This window comes from Orcinus orca, chromosome 16, assembly GCF_937001465.1.
Source record: "Orcinus orca chromosome 16, mOrcOrc1.1, whole genome shotgun sequence".
Taxonomy (NCBI): Eukaryota; Metazoa; Chordata; class Mammalia; order Artiodactyla; family Delphinidae; genus Orcinus; species Orcinus orca.
In genome coordinates, this window is record NC_064574.1 from 22,234,478 (window position 1) to 22,248,879 (window position 14,402).

General features: G+C 41.4%; 2 protein-coding genes across 34 annotated transcripts in view; one reads left to right on the forward strand and one right to left on the reverse strand.

The window, feature by feature from the left end:
* The window catches only part of RPRD1B (regulation of nuclear pre-mRNA domain containing 1B), a 76,968-nt gene extending 75,824 nt beyond the window's left edge, over nucleotides 1–1,144 (reverse strand). For 13 of the 27 annotated variants that reach the window (XR_007472377.1, XR_007472374.1, XR_007472370.1 and 10 more), the window contains exon 1: nucleotides 710–1,144. Coding sequence is in view for 6 of the 27 variants with exons in the window: in XM_049699994.1 (XP_049555951.1) it covers nucleotides 710–860 (151 nt within the window). In the remaining 21 variants the exon portion in view is untranslated. The remainder of the gene's footprint in view (nucleotides 1–709) is intronic. The other 14 variants (XR_004484854.2, XR_007472383.1, XR_007472382.1 and 11 more) reach the window with 5 other exon arrangements.
* Nucleotides 1,145–1,296: 152 nt separating this feature from the next.
* TTI1 (TELO2 interacting protein 1) overlaps nucleotides 1,297–14,402 on the forward strand; it is a 55,807-nt gene continuing 42,701 nt past the window's right edge. The window contains exons 1-3 of one of the 7 annotated variants that reach the window (XM_033433704.2): nucleotides 1,342–1,399; nucleotides 9,572–9,630; nucleotides 12,934–13,046. The gene's annotated coding sequence lies outside the window, so the exon portion shown is untranslated. Of the gene's footprint in view, nucleotides 1,400–1,431; nucleotides 1,552–9,571; nucleotides 9,631–12,933; nucleotides 13,047–14,402 lie in introns of those variants that run through there. The other 6 variants (XM_049699991.1, XM_033433705.2, XM_033433706.2 and 3 more) reach the window with 6 other exon arrangements.

Below are 14,402 nucleotides of genomic sequence, written 5' to 3' on the forward strand. Positions count from 1 at the left end.
TGAGCTCAATCAATGGCTGCCAGATGCTGAGCAGGGCCTAGAACCAAGGAAAGCTGCATGAGAAGAGGAACCTGAGAGGCAAGGTCTAGGTGGTGCGGCCCCTTGACTTCTCTGCAAGGGCAGTGACCATACCCACTTCCCAGGGCAGTGCTGAGGACTAAGTGCGAGGATATACATAAGGTCCTAGTACAGTGACTGGCACAGAATAAAGGCTCTGGAAGTGGCAGTTACCCTCGTCCTCTTTTGACAGATGAGAAAACAGAGGCTTAGAGAGAAGAAACTTGCCCGATATCACTCAGCTAGCAAGTGACTGAGCCAAGGGCTCGATCTAGGTAATCTTACTCCGAATGCCCAGCAACTGCCTGGCACACAACAGGCTAAGGCCTGTACCCTCCACCAGGCGCTCAACGCTGCCGAGAGAATAATGGTCACAAGTGTCAGGAGGAGCCGGAGAGGAAAGCGGCTGGGTTAACTGGGAGTCCTGAGCCCCGGTCGGTGGAACCTCAGACAAGTACCTTAAACCTTCCCAGGCCTCGGTTTCCTTCTCCGAGAAATGGGGATAACACTGTCTCCAATCTCAGAAGCGCAATCAATCACAGGCCCAGGCCTGGAAAGCCATGCTCAGCTAAGAAGCTAGAGGGGCCTCGGGACGGGGTGCGGGAGAGGGCTACCCGGGAGGAGGACCCATGGGGGTAGAGGGAGTGTTTACCTTTGCGGAGCTCGCGGTGCCACACCGAGACGATGGGTCCCGCGTGCTTGCGGTGGTGGATGAGCCACAGGGAGAGGGTCTGCACGCTCTGCTGAGAGTTGCTCAGCTCTGAGAGCTTCTTCTCCAGCGCCGACTCGGAGAAGGAGGACATGGTGGCGGCGGTGAGGCCCGGCAGGGATCGGCCTGGGCCGCCCAGTGCGGCGGGGAGAGCGACGGCACGAGGCCGGAACCTCACCTGGCGGCCTGCGGGACTCTTTATGACTGACACACGGCCGGGGGGCCAGGAGGGGGAGGGGATGGGTCTCCGCAGTAACGGCCGCCCGCGCCGCCGCCACAAGATGGCCACCGACCTCTCACCCCGCCGCGAGAGCAGGGTCAAAGGGCAAGGGCCGGAGTGGCGGGGCACCGAGGCGGGGGTCAGAGTGTAGTAAAACACCCCTCCCGTGGCGAATGCCTCTTTGAATCTCGCTCGGAGCACTCCGAAAGCGACAGACAGGGAAAAGGGCGCACTTCGGCGGCCTCCGGAAGGCGCTTTGACCGCTCGCGCCCGCACGCCGGCGCAGTGAGTGTCACCGGAACCCTTTCTCCCGCTCCCGCAGAACCTTTCTGGCGCGGTGCGGCGCGCGAGTTACGCGTCACTTCCGGCGCGGCAGAGGAGGTGCGAGAGTGAGGGAAAGGCTGGAAGACGAGGTAAGGGAGAGTGGCGCGAAAGAGAGGGAGACAGCAACCGCGAGCCCTTAGAGGGGGATCCTGAGGGGATGCTGAGGCAGAGAGATCATGACCTGGGAATGGAACGGGACCTTTCTCCCTCACCTGGCAGGCCCCAGCAGCACTCTTCCTCTGTACGTGTCCTGCTCTCTGGCCGCCCCCCACAAAAAGCTTTTTTTGGTTCTGCCAAGCCACCCACGTGCACTTTTCACGCCTCCACGCCTTGGCTCTTGCTGTTCTTTTTCCAAAGGTGACGCCCCCCCCTTCTCACGCGGTGGGCTCCCACTAGGCCTCCAGGACCACCTTTAGTGGCCAGTTCCGATGTTTAGTCTGTGACAGGACCGCCATCAAACACACCCTTGTGCTCCCGGCTCAGTTGGTTGTTGTATTCAGGGAATTACAGGCTGCCTTCTGGGGGTTCATTTGACTATTGCTCAAATTTAAGTAATACATGTTAACTTTGTGGGGGAGTGGGGTAAGGAAGTCAGTGGGTTCGTTGACCTCCTTTAAGAAACACTATTTGAGACTCTATCCTTTAACTGTTTAAAAAGTTTTAAATTCCAATTATCACATCAGCAGAGAAATTTGTTCTTCTAACTGCTGTGGGGTGGTGGTAGGGAGTTAGGTTATTGTAGACATAGTAGAATTTTTAAATGTCCTGATCATAGTGGAACTGACCAGTTGTGGGCAGATTCCAGTTAGGAGGCACTGTACTAGTTGATGCCTGTTTTTGCTCATACTGCACTGTTCTTTGCTTAGGTGCTTTTCCTCCTTCAGAATGGAATCATCATAATCAGAGCCAACATAACGAGCTGCTGCTATGGGCTAGACACTGTGTTTTCACATAGTGACTCGTTTAATACAACAAAGCTATGCAATAGGTATTATGTTATTCCCATTTGGCAAATGAGGCTGAGGGAGCTTGGGTGACCTACCCAAGATCACATAACTAAGGTTAGAGGGAAGGGACTCTACTTTATCTGTCTTTTTTACCCCAGCACCTTATTCGTAGCTGACTGGGTGAATTAATATAAAACAAGTGAATAGCTTAAAATCACTGTCAATATCTAGTCATAATTATAACCTAGGGCCTTTGAGTCCAAATCTAGGCCATCTTTCTGTATTAAGTAACAGTGTCATATACTGAGCACTTTTATACCAAGTCACTGTGTATTAAGCACATTATGAACATTCTTTTATTTAATCCTTACAACAGTCCTGTGGGGTATGGGTTATTATCAGTATTTGACAAATGAGAAAACATTAAACATGGGTGAGTAATCAATGTCACTTGGACACAAGAAATGACAGAACCAGGAATCAAATCAAGGTTATCTTATCCCAAATTCTTCACTCCCGAGCCAGTGGTTGATTTATTCATTCAGCCGATAATTTTTGAGAACCTATGTCTGAAGCACTATTCTAGGCAAACAGACAGAATCCATGTCCTGGGAAGCTTACCTTCTGCAGGGGAAGATAAACATGTGTGTAAAATGAGCCCGAAAGTTATAAATGCCTTGAATAAAAATAAAGGGAGGTATGAGGAATGCACGTATGGGCGGATAGGCGTGCATTAGTGAGGTCAGAGAACGCCTCACTGATATGGTGACATTTGATCACAGCCTTCATAGCATAGCCCTATGCTATGTGGTGAATGTTCCAGGCAGAGGGAAAACCAAGTGCAGAGTCCTGAGGTCAGACCATTGGCATTTTCAAGGACCAGCAAAGAGGACAGCTCAAGTGATGTGAACCAGAAGGCTAGAAATGAGCTTAGAAAAGTTGCCGGGGACCATATCGTGTGGGGGACTATAGGCAATAGTAAGGACTTTGGATATTCCTCGGAATGAAACAAGAGTCCATTGGACCATTTTGAGCAAAAGAGGAGCATGTGGCTATTAAGTAGAAAATAGACAGTAAGGGTGCAAAGGTAGGAGCAGCAGGACTATGCTGTTGTGATAACTCAGGTGAAAGGAAGACTCAGACCAGGGTGGAGGTTGTGAGAAAGGGTCAGATTCTGGGGATATTTTAGAGGAAGAGATCACAGGATTAACTGACAGCATAGGTATGAGGTATAAAAGAAGCAAGAGCTTATATGGCCCTAAGGGTTTTAGCCTAAGCAACCATAAGAATGGAGTTTGCATGTATGTACTGAACTGTGGGAAGAGCTGGTTTGGGTAGTAAGAGCAGGAGTTTAGATTTGTATATGTCTAATTGGAAATGCCTGTCCAAGTAGAGGTATCTCATAGGCAATTGGGTTTATGGGTCTGGAGCTCAAGGGAGAGATCTGAGGTAGAGCTATAAATGTGGGAGTCATAGGGGGAACAGGTATAGAAAGAAAAGAGGCCCAGTGACTAAGTCCTAGGACACTTCAACATTTAGAGGTCAGAAAGATGAGGATGATATAATCATGTGATTTATCTTCTTTAGCCTGTTAATATTAATAACAGTGATTGATTTTCAAATATTGAGCCAGCCTTACATCCCTGAAAATTAGTCCTACTTTGTCATGGTGTGTAATTCTTTTTACATACTGCTAAATTATATTTCCTCATATTTTGTTTGGGATTTTGGCATCTATATTCATGAGGGAAATTGGTCTGCCGTTTTAAAATTTTTTTATATTATCTTTATTGAGTTTTGGTATCAGGGTAATACTAGCTTCATAAAATGGATTGGAAAGTGTTTCTTCTTCCATTTCTAGAACATTGTGTAGAACTGGTGTTAATTTTCTTTAAATGCTTGGTAGAAATCTGCAGTGAAACCATCTGGGCCTGAAGGCTTCTTCTTTCTTTTTTCTTTGATTTTGGGAGTCTTTAAATAATAAATTCAGTTTCCTTATAAGGCTGTTCAGTAATCTATTTCAGCTTGTGTGAATTGTGGTAGTTTGTATTTTTTGAGAAATTTGCCATTTCATCTGTCAAATTTATGTGTATAAAATTATTTGTAGTATTCCTGTATTATCCTTCAATATCTGCAGTCTGTAGGACTGGTATTGGTAATTCCTCTCTCTCTCCCTCCTTCCCTCCCTCCCTCCCTCCCTCCCTCCTTCCCTCTCTCCCCCTCTCTCTCTCCCTCTCCCTCCCCCCACCCCCATCAGTCTAGTTAGAAGCCAATTTTATTGATCTCTGTAAACCATTTCTTTGGTTCATTGATTTTCTCTATTTTTTGTTTTAAACTTCAATTCCTGCTCTGATTTTTATTATTTCTTCCTTCTGCTTGCTTTGGATTTATTTTGCTTTACTTTATTTTATTTTATTTGTCTTTTTCTAGGTTCTTGCTGTGGGAGTTTAGATTATTGATATTCATTTAAGAGCTTTCCTCTTTTCTAATATATATATATATTTAATACTATAAATTTCCCTTTCAGCATGGCTGTACCTACGTCTTACAAATTTTGATTTGTTGAACTTTTATTTTCACTCATTTCCATGTATTTTGTAAAAATTTCCCGTGACATTTCCTCCTTGGTCCATGAATTATTTAGAAATGTGTTGCTTAATTTCCAGGTGTGTGAAGATTTTCCTGTTCTCTCTCTATTAGTAATTTCTAGTTTGATTCCATCGTGGTTAGGGAACACACTGTATGATTTTAGTTCTTTTAAATTTGTTGAGGTTTATTCTGTGGTCCAGGATATGGTTTATCTTGGTGTGTGTTCTGTGGATACTTGAAAAGAATGTATATCCTACTGTCAATAGTATTCTGTAAATGTCAATTATGTAAATGTTGGTTGGTGTAGTTGAGCTCTTGTGTTATAATTGCTATTCTATCAGTTGTTGAGAGAGGAATGTTGAAGTCACCACCTATACTTGTGGTGACCACCTATACTTTTCCTTTCAGTTTTATCCATTTTTGCTTCACACATTTTGCATCTCTGTTTTGTGCATACACACTTAAGATTACTATGTCTTCTTCATAGATTTACCCTTTAATCATTATATAATGTCCTTCTTTGTCTCTGGTAATTTTTTTGCTCTGAAGTCCACTTTATCTGATATTAATATAGCTAGTCTTGCTTTCCTTTGATTAATGTTTATATGATAATATCTTTTTCCATCTTTTTACTTTCAACCTGACTATATCATTATGTTTGAAGTGAGTTTCTTGTAAACAGCATGTAGTTAAGTCATATTTTTTAACCAATTCTGACAGTCATTTTTTATTGGTGTATTTAGACATTTTATATTTAATATAATTATTGATATGTTAGAGGTTAAGTCTGAAATTTAATTCTTTTGTTTTCTGTTTGTTCTGTTTTTTTTGTTTCTCCATTTTCTTTTTTTCTCCAGACTTCCTTTACTTGAACATTTTTTAGAATTCCATTCAATTTATCTATAGTGTTTCTGAGTGTATCTCTTTGTATAACCATTTTAGTGGTTCTTCTAGGTATCATATTATGTGTATATAACTTACTTTTGACAGGTCTAGTGAAGTATATGTACCTTACTTCCTTTATGTCTCTTTACCCTTTCCTGTTTATATTTGTCTGAAATATTTCCTCTAGATACATTTAGAACCACATTAGTCAGTGTTATAATTTTTGCTTTAACTATCAGACACAATTTAGAAAATTTAAAAGAATAAGAAAAACCTATTGTATTTATACATATTTTTATTTACCATGTTCTTTCTTCCTCTTTGATGTTCCAAGATTCTTTTTTTTTTTTTTTTTAAACATTTCCTTTCTGTTTAGAGAATTTCCTTTAGCCATTCTTGTAGAGTAGGCCTGCTGGTGACAAATTCTCTTAGTTTTCCTTCATCTGAGGATATCTTTCCAGTTCATTCCTCTTTTTTTTTTTTCCTGATGGACATTTTTGCTGGGTATAGGATTCTGTGTTGACAGTTCTTTTTTTTTTTTTGAGCACCTGAAAATTATTGTGTTGCTTCCTTCTGGCCTACATGGCTTCTGAGGAAAATTCCAGTGTCATTCAAATAGTTTTTCCCGTATCGGCAAGGTATCATTTTTCTCTGGCTGCTTTCAAGATTTTTTGTCATTTGTTTTCACAACTTTTAATTTTAATTATAATTGGTACAAATTTCTTTGGGGTAATCCTGTTTAGAGTTCACTCAGCTTCTTGAGTATATAGATTTATCTCTCTTGCCAAATTTGGGGAGCTTTCAGTGCTTTGAGTACTTTTTCAACCCTGCCCTTTTTCTTCTCTCATTCTGGGATGCTTAAATCATTTGTTATAGTCCCATAGGTCCCTGAGCCTCTTTTCAGTCTGTTTTCTCTTTGTTGTTCAGATTGAGTAATTTCTCTTATTCTGTCTTCCATGTTACAGATTCTTTCCTTTGTCCCCTCCATTCTCCTGTTGAGCCCATCTGCTGAGCTTTTTATTTGTTATTGAATTTTTCAGTTCTAAAATTTGTTTCTTCTTTGTATCTTCTATTTCTTTCCTGAGGTTTTCTGTTCCTTTGTTTTAAACAAGTTCATAATCGCTTATTGAAGCATTTTCATCACAGCTGCTTTAATAACTTTGTCAGGTAATTCTAATGTCTCTGTCATCTTAGTGTTAACGTATATTGATTGATTTTTCTTTTTTTATTCATTTGGAGATCTTCCTGGTTCTTGGGTATGGTGAATGATTTTTGACTGGACATTTTTGTATTATGTTCTAAGATTCTGGACCTTATAGAAGTCTTCTTTTTAGTTGGCTTCCTCTGAAACCACTCTGGCAGGATAAGGCAGGGGTGGGGGGACCAACCTTGTTACTTCCAAGTGTAGGTAGAAGTCCAGATTCCTCACTCAGCCTCCTTTGACACCCATGAGGGAGGGCTCCTAATTACTGTTAGGTAGAAGTGGGAGTCCTGTCTCCCCACTCCTACTTAGCCTTCTTTTTCTTTGTTCCCCCCATCTTTATTGAGATACAACATTGTAAAAGTTTAAGATGTACAATGTAACTATTTGATACACATATCAGTGTATATATATTGAGAATGATTACCACAATAAGGTTAGTTAACACCTCCATCACCTCACAAAATTACCCTTTTGTGTGTGTGGTAAGAACATTTGAGATCTACTCTACTCTTTTAGCAACTTCATGGATCATCAGACTGACCTTGCAAACTTTTATAATAGATTCCCAAAACATACCTGTTCCACCCCACCCCCAACATAGATTCTGATTCAGTAGATCTGGTGTGAGGCCCAGGAATCTGTACTTACATTGTTTCCCCTTGGTTCTGATAAACAGTTGGGTTGGAAACCTCTGGTGTAGTGAAAAGAATGCATACAGCCTTTGGAGTCACACAGGCTTGACGTGAATCCCACTGCTTGCTGTGTAACCTTGGGCATCACTTAATCTGTCTGAACCTTGTGTTACTCAGCTTGTAGACAAGGAATTTATTTATGTACATTGCCTAGCATATGGTGGGTTTTTTCAACAAATATTAATTCTCTTCTTTCTAGTCAAGAACTTGTGTTGGCAATTCTTTTATTTAAACTCCTATTTCTGGGATCTAAACCCAGTCTTTCTACCATGTGCTAGTTAATTCAAAGTTAGAAGTTTTAGAGATCATCTTATCCACCAAGTTTATTTTATGTTGAAGAAACTAAAATTCATGGAAACCACAGATCAGGTACTGTCAGAGCCAGGACTATCACCCAGATTGTCAGATTCCTGTTCTCATACTTATTCTGTCTGGAAACACCCTAAAAATGGGCTGGCATACAGTCAAAATCTAGAACTATGATTGCCTCCTGAGAGTGAATCTAGTAAGATCCTCCTGTAATGGATGAGATCAAATACCTGTAGGAATAACTCACCCCAGGAGAAGAAGAGGATGGTGGGTTTTTCCCAGACTCCAGTTCACACATATCTGATATCAAAGATCCACCAAAGAGAGCCAGACCTTGGTCTATGGTGATTGATTCAACAAGCATTTATTGAATGCCTGCTCTTTGCTGGAAGCAATAAACAAAACTGTCAACTATTACTGCCCTCATAGAGCTTATATTTTAGTGGGAAGAGAGAGACAATAAACAAATAGGTGGATAACTTGGTTTGACAGATGGTACTAAATGCTATGGAGGAAAATTTCAAAGACAGGGGAAGGAGATTGGGAGTGCAGGGCAGGAGAGGAGTGAGGATGGGTTGCAGTTTTAAATTGGGGTGATCAGAGAAGGCCTCCCTCAGAATTCACATTTGAGTAAAGCCCTGAAAGATGAGAGAGCAAGCCGTGAGGATATATCGTGGAACAGCAAGTTACAAAGGCCCCGAGCAGGTGGTTTCATCAGAACATCACCCCTGTGTGAGGCATGGCTCACTTGCCATGATGGTGTCTCCCTCTCGTCTCTGCCTTTATTAGGGGCTACAACTTTTCTGCTTTCTGGCCTTTGCTTGTGAGGTATTGTTCCTTGAACAGCCTTCCCATGCAGCCCCAAGTGTGTAGTCCCCCCACCCCAACATAAATCCTCCTCCCTCCATGAAGCCTTCCCTTTTGGTGTTCATTCTTTTTCTAAGTTCCTTTTGTACTTCTTGGGTTTTTCCTCCCTTTTTCACTTTTTAATTATATGATACAAAAAGTACCTTGTGGTCTAGCGTCTTATCTTTTAAGTGTCTGTAAAGTATAGCACCTACAGATTGTCCCGTTTGTCTGCACCACCTGGATGCCATGGCCCAGGGATCTTACACAGCCCATTCCTGTGAAAAGGCAGAAAGAGATGGGAAGGAGGGGAAGAAGCTGCCAGGGGAATGGGTTCACTCAAGCACTCCGATTGCAGCTCTCTTCCCCCACCTCCCCAGTGACTGCTTTCTATGACCGCAGAAGGGGTTCACTGAACTCAGAAAGGGTTAGAGTCAAGAACTGGTTTATATAGTCACTGTCTGTCACAGTTGAACTCTGGGTTGTTTTCTCTGCTCACCCTGAGAATCAGCTTGTTCTGAAAGCCTCATCCCAGTATCACTTTCTGGGCCAGAATACGCCAGTTGCTGTCAGTTATATAAACATCAAACTTTGCAGTGCCACTTTAATCAGTGTTGCATTTTATCGGAATAGAATCTAGGACTCCTATGCTTCTAAATCTCTGAGCAGTTCCTTCTGTAATCGACATATTGTCACACAGGTGTGATTTCATGACCATCCCATAAAGGTATATGATTGCCTTTTATAGTCATGCCATACTAGCAATTTGTTATACTCTCTTCCTTACAGAAAGCTGGTTTATGTATTTCTGAGCCCGTAACCCATTCTTTTGAAGATCTCCAATTGTGGTAAGTCTTCATCTGTATAGTATCCCATTGGGAGAATATACTACAGTTTATCCATTCTACTATAGATGTGCATTTGGGTAGTTTCTTTGTGGGGACAGTTGTGGATAGTGTATGCCAGAACACATCTATTGGTAAATTTATGTATGCATTTCTGTTAGGTACATACCAAAGAATGTGATTACTAGATCATAGAGCGTATGTATGTTTACCTTTAGCCTAAGGATTTTCCAAAGTAGTTGTATCAATTACACTCTTACCAGCATTGAATGAGAGTTTTGGTTGTTTTACATCCTTGCCAACGCCTAGTATTTTCTCTTCCTTTTTCTTTTTTTCCCCTTTTTTTTCAGCTTAGCCCTTCTGGTGGGTGTGTAATGGTATTTTGTTGTAGTTTTATATTGGATTTTCCGGAGCAGTGATGTTAATGTCTTTTCATGTGTTTATTGGCCATTTGGATATCCTCTATTGTGGTATGCTTGTTCAACTTCTTTTCCATGTTTCTGTTGGATTGTCTTTTTCTTAATGATTTATAGAAAATCTTTTATATTAACTTCAATGTAGTCCAATTTATCATTTTTTTTTATGGTTAGCTCTTTTCTGTGTTCTGTTTAAGAAATCTTTGGCTACTCCAAGATTACAAAGACGTTCTTTGTTTTCTTCAGAAAGCTTTGTTATTTGACATTCCATGTTTAAATCTAGTATGAGATGTAATCAAGACCTATATATTTTTTCATATGGATAGCCAGGTGGCACAGTACCTTTAATTGAAAAGACCATTCTTTCCCAGTTGATTTCAGTGTCAACTTTGTCAGGTATGTGAGTCTATATATGGAGTCTCTGTTGTATATATGGGGACTATTTCTGGACTCTATTCAGTTCCACTAATCTGTTTGTTTTTCTTTTTGCCCTTTAATTATTGTATCTTTACAGTAAATCTTGAAATCAGATAGTGTAAAACTTCACCACCAAAATTTACCAATTTAATTCCTCTTCTTCAAGATTGTCTTTGCTATTCTAGGTTGTTTGCATTCCCATATCAATTTTAGAGTCGTCTTATAACTTTCTATAAAAATGCTGCTGGGGTTTTGATTGGGATTATGTTGATTCTATACCAGCGGTTCTTATCCAGGGCGATTTTTGCCCTACACAGGACATTTGGCAGTATCTGGAGACGTTTTTGGTTGGTACTCTTGGGGGAGTGCTACTGGCATGTTGGGGACAGAGGCCAAAGATGCTGCTAAATATCTGACAATGCACAGAACAGCTCTCCACCAACAAATTATCCAGCCCAAAATGTCAGTAGTGCCACTGTTGAGAAACTCTGAATTCATGTAATCAGTGTTTCAATTGGGCTTCTGTCCACCATCTTATTAAGTATTTGTTTTCTGTTTGACCCACCAGTTTTGCTTCCCTTTTTCTCATTTTTCACCTTTTGGATCAATCAGAAGTACTAATTATCCCATTTTTACTACTGTCTGAACTTTTATAGCTCTTTTGGAGTTTACCCTATAGATTTCAACATGCATTCTTGACAATCTAATACAGATTTTTTTTATCACTTCCTGATACTGCTAGACTCTTAATACACTTAACTCCTTTTATACTATCCATGCACCTTTTGTGCATTATTGTCTTGCATTTTACCTTCAGTTGTGAAAGAGTTTTATAGGGTGTAAAATTCAAGGCTGGCAGTTACTTTCCTTTCACACTTCAAAGATGTCATTCTGTTGTTTTCTGGATTTCATCATTTCTTTAGAGAAGTTGCCTGTCACTTCTGTTGCTGCATTACTTTTAAGATTTTTCTCCATACTTTTGGTTTTTCAGCAGTTTGACTATGATGTGTCTGTGTGTGTTTCTCTTTGTATTGTCAACTTGGGCTTTGCTGAGCTTCTTGAATCTGTGGGTTGATCTCTTTCATTTGTTTGGACATTTCTCAGCCATTTGTCTCCCAGCAGTGGCCTTCTCTCAGAAGTCATGTATTTTGAGATCCCTGAAGACTACGGTTTTGCATATAGGACTCCAGTCCTATATGACCACATTAAAAGCGTCGTGGTTTCTTTTTCCTCAGTGACAGCCCTCAGCCTGGGCCTCTTCGTAATCCTGAGCCATGTCCGGGATCAGCAAATGGAAAACAAACAAACAAACAAAAAAACCCAACTATTGATTGTTGACTCACTGTGAACTTTCATCCTTCACTAGAGTATTAGTTCATCTGGTCTTTGTTGCTTCTGCAACTATTTGATGCTTTAAGAAACGCTTTTTATAATTTATCTAGTTTCTCTAGTTGTCACCAGGAGTATTGGCCTGCCATACCCTACTGTATCCTACTTGAAAGGAGAATCTGTACAGATGTTTCTGACTGCTTATCATATACCAGATGCCCTTGTAGGTTCTAGGTGTAGGATTGCCCAGTCTAAAGTAGGTAAAACAGGCATATACAAAATAATTCGGCATGCTAAATACTGTAATAGCAGTGTGTACAGTGGTAGGAGAAAGGAGGAGAATATGAAATAGCACTACCTGTTTAGGAAATTGCAAGTTTTATAATTTCACATGGTTGCAGTTTCAAGTTCAAGGGGTGAAGCAGTGCGAAATGAGGTTGATGAGACAGGCAGGGGCCTGATGGTGCAGGGCCCTGTATGCCATGGTAGAAAGGTGTCTGTACTTTAGGCAGGCTACAAAGAGCAGGTGAAGGATTTTAAACATGGAAAAGAGTGATCCAGATTTTTGTTTTAAAAAAATTACTTACATGTCAGTGTGAAATATGGATTCAAGAAGGGCAAGCACACAGGGCAAGGGTGGCCAGAGAAGAAACCATTACGGTCAGTCCAATATCAAATAGATGATTATCATCCTCAACAGCTTTGAAAGATGTTGAAGGGGTAGAACTGATGAAATTTAGGGAACAGTGGAATTAAGAGGGAGGTGAAAGAAAGCAGAGAGGCTAAGGCGTCTAGCCCAGGTGAGGACCATAAATCACAAAGGGAATACAGAAGAAAGCGGATAAGTTCAGTTTGGCACAGGTTGTGTTCTCACCTCACTTGCTGTATTACAGTTTTTGTCATATAATCTGAGAACATAGTTCAGGGGACCCCAGGTTATTGTCTTGAAACTCCTGAGATAAATAAGAGAGATGCAGAGCCCCTGGCCATCGCCTTCACCCCAGCTTTAACCAGACCCTCTGATTTTATCTGTTTTACGTGCTGGGCTTCCACTTAAACGTTTTATTTGAAGAAAGTTTTCCATGCTAAAAGAAAAAAAAGTTACTCAGCAACGTTTCCTTCTTCATTCATCTTCCCATTTTAGGTCTGTTTCGAGTCACTTCTTGTTTGAATGGAGTCCTCTGGTAGGACATGTGGCGCTACCCTCTCTGAATCCTCACATATGGCTCTTCACCCTGACAGCTGAATATCTTTGCTGTAAGTAGGGTTTGGGGGCCACAATCCTTTATTTGCAGTCAGTAGATGCTCTTCCACTGTCTTCTATTGCAAATGAGAAGTCCAAAGCCGGTCTTTTTCCTTTGTAAGTTATTTGTTGTTTCTTCCTGAAGACATATGTGATTTTCTTTTCCGTTTATCTTTTAGTGTACAGGAATTTTACCACAATTTGACTACGTGTGTATCCTTCAGTCTTTTCAATCTCCAGATAAATACTTTTGCAGCTCAGAGAAATGTTTCAGTTATTTATTTGTTTTAGCTCCTCCATCTGTTCCTTTTTTTCCTTCCAGAATTCCCAGCTATTTATATGTGGATTCTCCCAGATCTGTGCTCCAAGTCTCACATTTTCCATCTCTTTGTATTTTTGCTCAGAGTTTTAAGATAGCTCTACTTGATCTTCCCAGCCACTAATTGGATCTCAGCAATTAACCGCCTTTTTTTTTTAATCAATTGAGCTTTTTTAGTGTGGAAAGACATGTTTTTAAATTCTAAGAAATATCTTTTGTCTTGTAATTGAATTTCCTTATTGGTCTTAATTATTTTTCATATTCTTGTCTGTCTCCTTTAGCATTTCTGTTAAACTAAGGTTCACCACCTCAAGGGTGCTATATTTGCATTTCCTGCTCCTGACTGTTGGGTCCCATTAAGTGGTTACTTCCTTTGCTTCTGTTGTTCTAAATACTAGTACCTTGGGCAAGGGGTGGCACAGTAGCCTCGGGGTCATCAGTGTGTGAGCTGGTGCTGATAGGGTGTCAGTAGTCCCTGGCCCAGCTTTCTGGCCTCCACACCTGGCATTTTGCTAGTCTGGAATAGGGAAAATTTGAGCTTCTTCCCTTCCCTGGCTTCTTGAGGGTCACAGACCAGGAGATATCCCCCCAAGGAACCTCACAGAACAGCATTGCCTTTCCTCTCATGGAGTTCTGTGGACCAGACTCTGTCCCGGGTATGAGAGCCTGATTGTTGCCCTGGAGCCCTCTCCTGACCCATGGAGGATATCCAGCACCAGCTCTCTCTCTGGGCTGAGCAGGTCTTGCCCACACCCACCAGGCACCACTTGCCTGCCAGCACTACTGGGGACAGCGAGAAGCAGCGGACACTTTCTTGTCATCATCTGTTCAGAAGCCCCCAGCAAATAGAGCTGAGACAGAGAGAGAGAAGGAGACACCACCAGACTAGGTGATCTCTAAGCCTCCATCCGGTACCAGCGTTTTACAGTTGTGCATGTTTAATGGTCTCCAGCTTCAACTCAGTCCTCAGTACCCTTGGGCCATACTTTTGTGTCTTCCCAGCATGCTCTGCTTCCCCAAAGGGAATATTTGAGAATTTTATTTCTCTCCT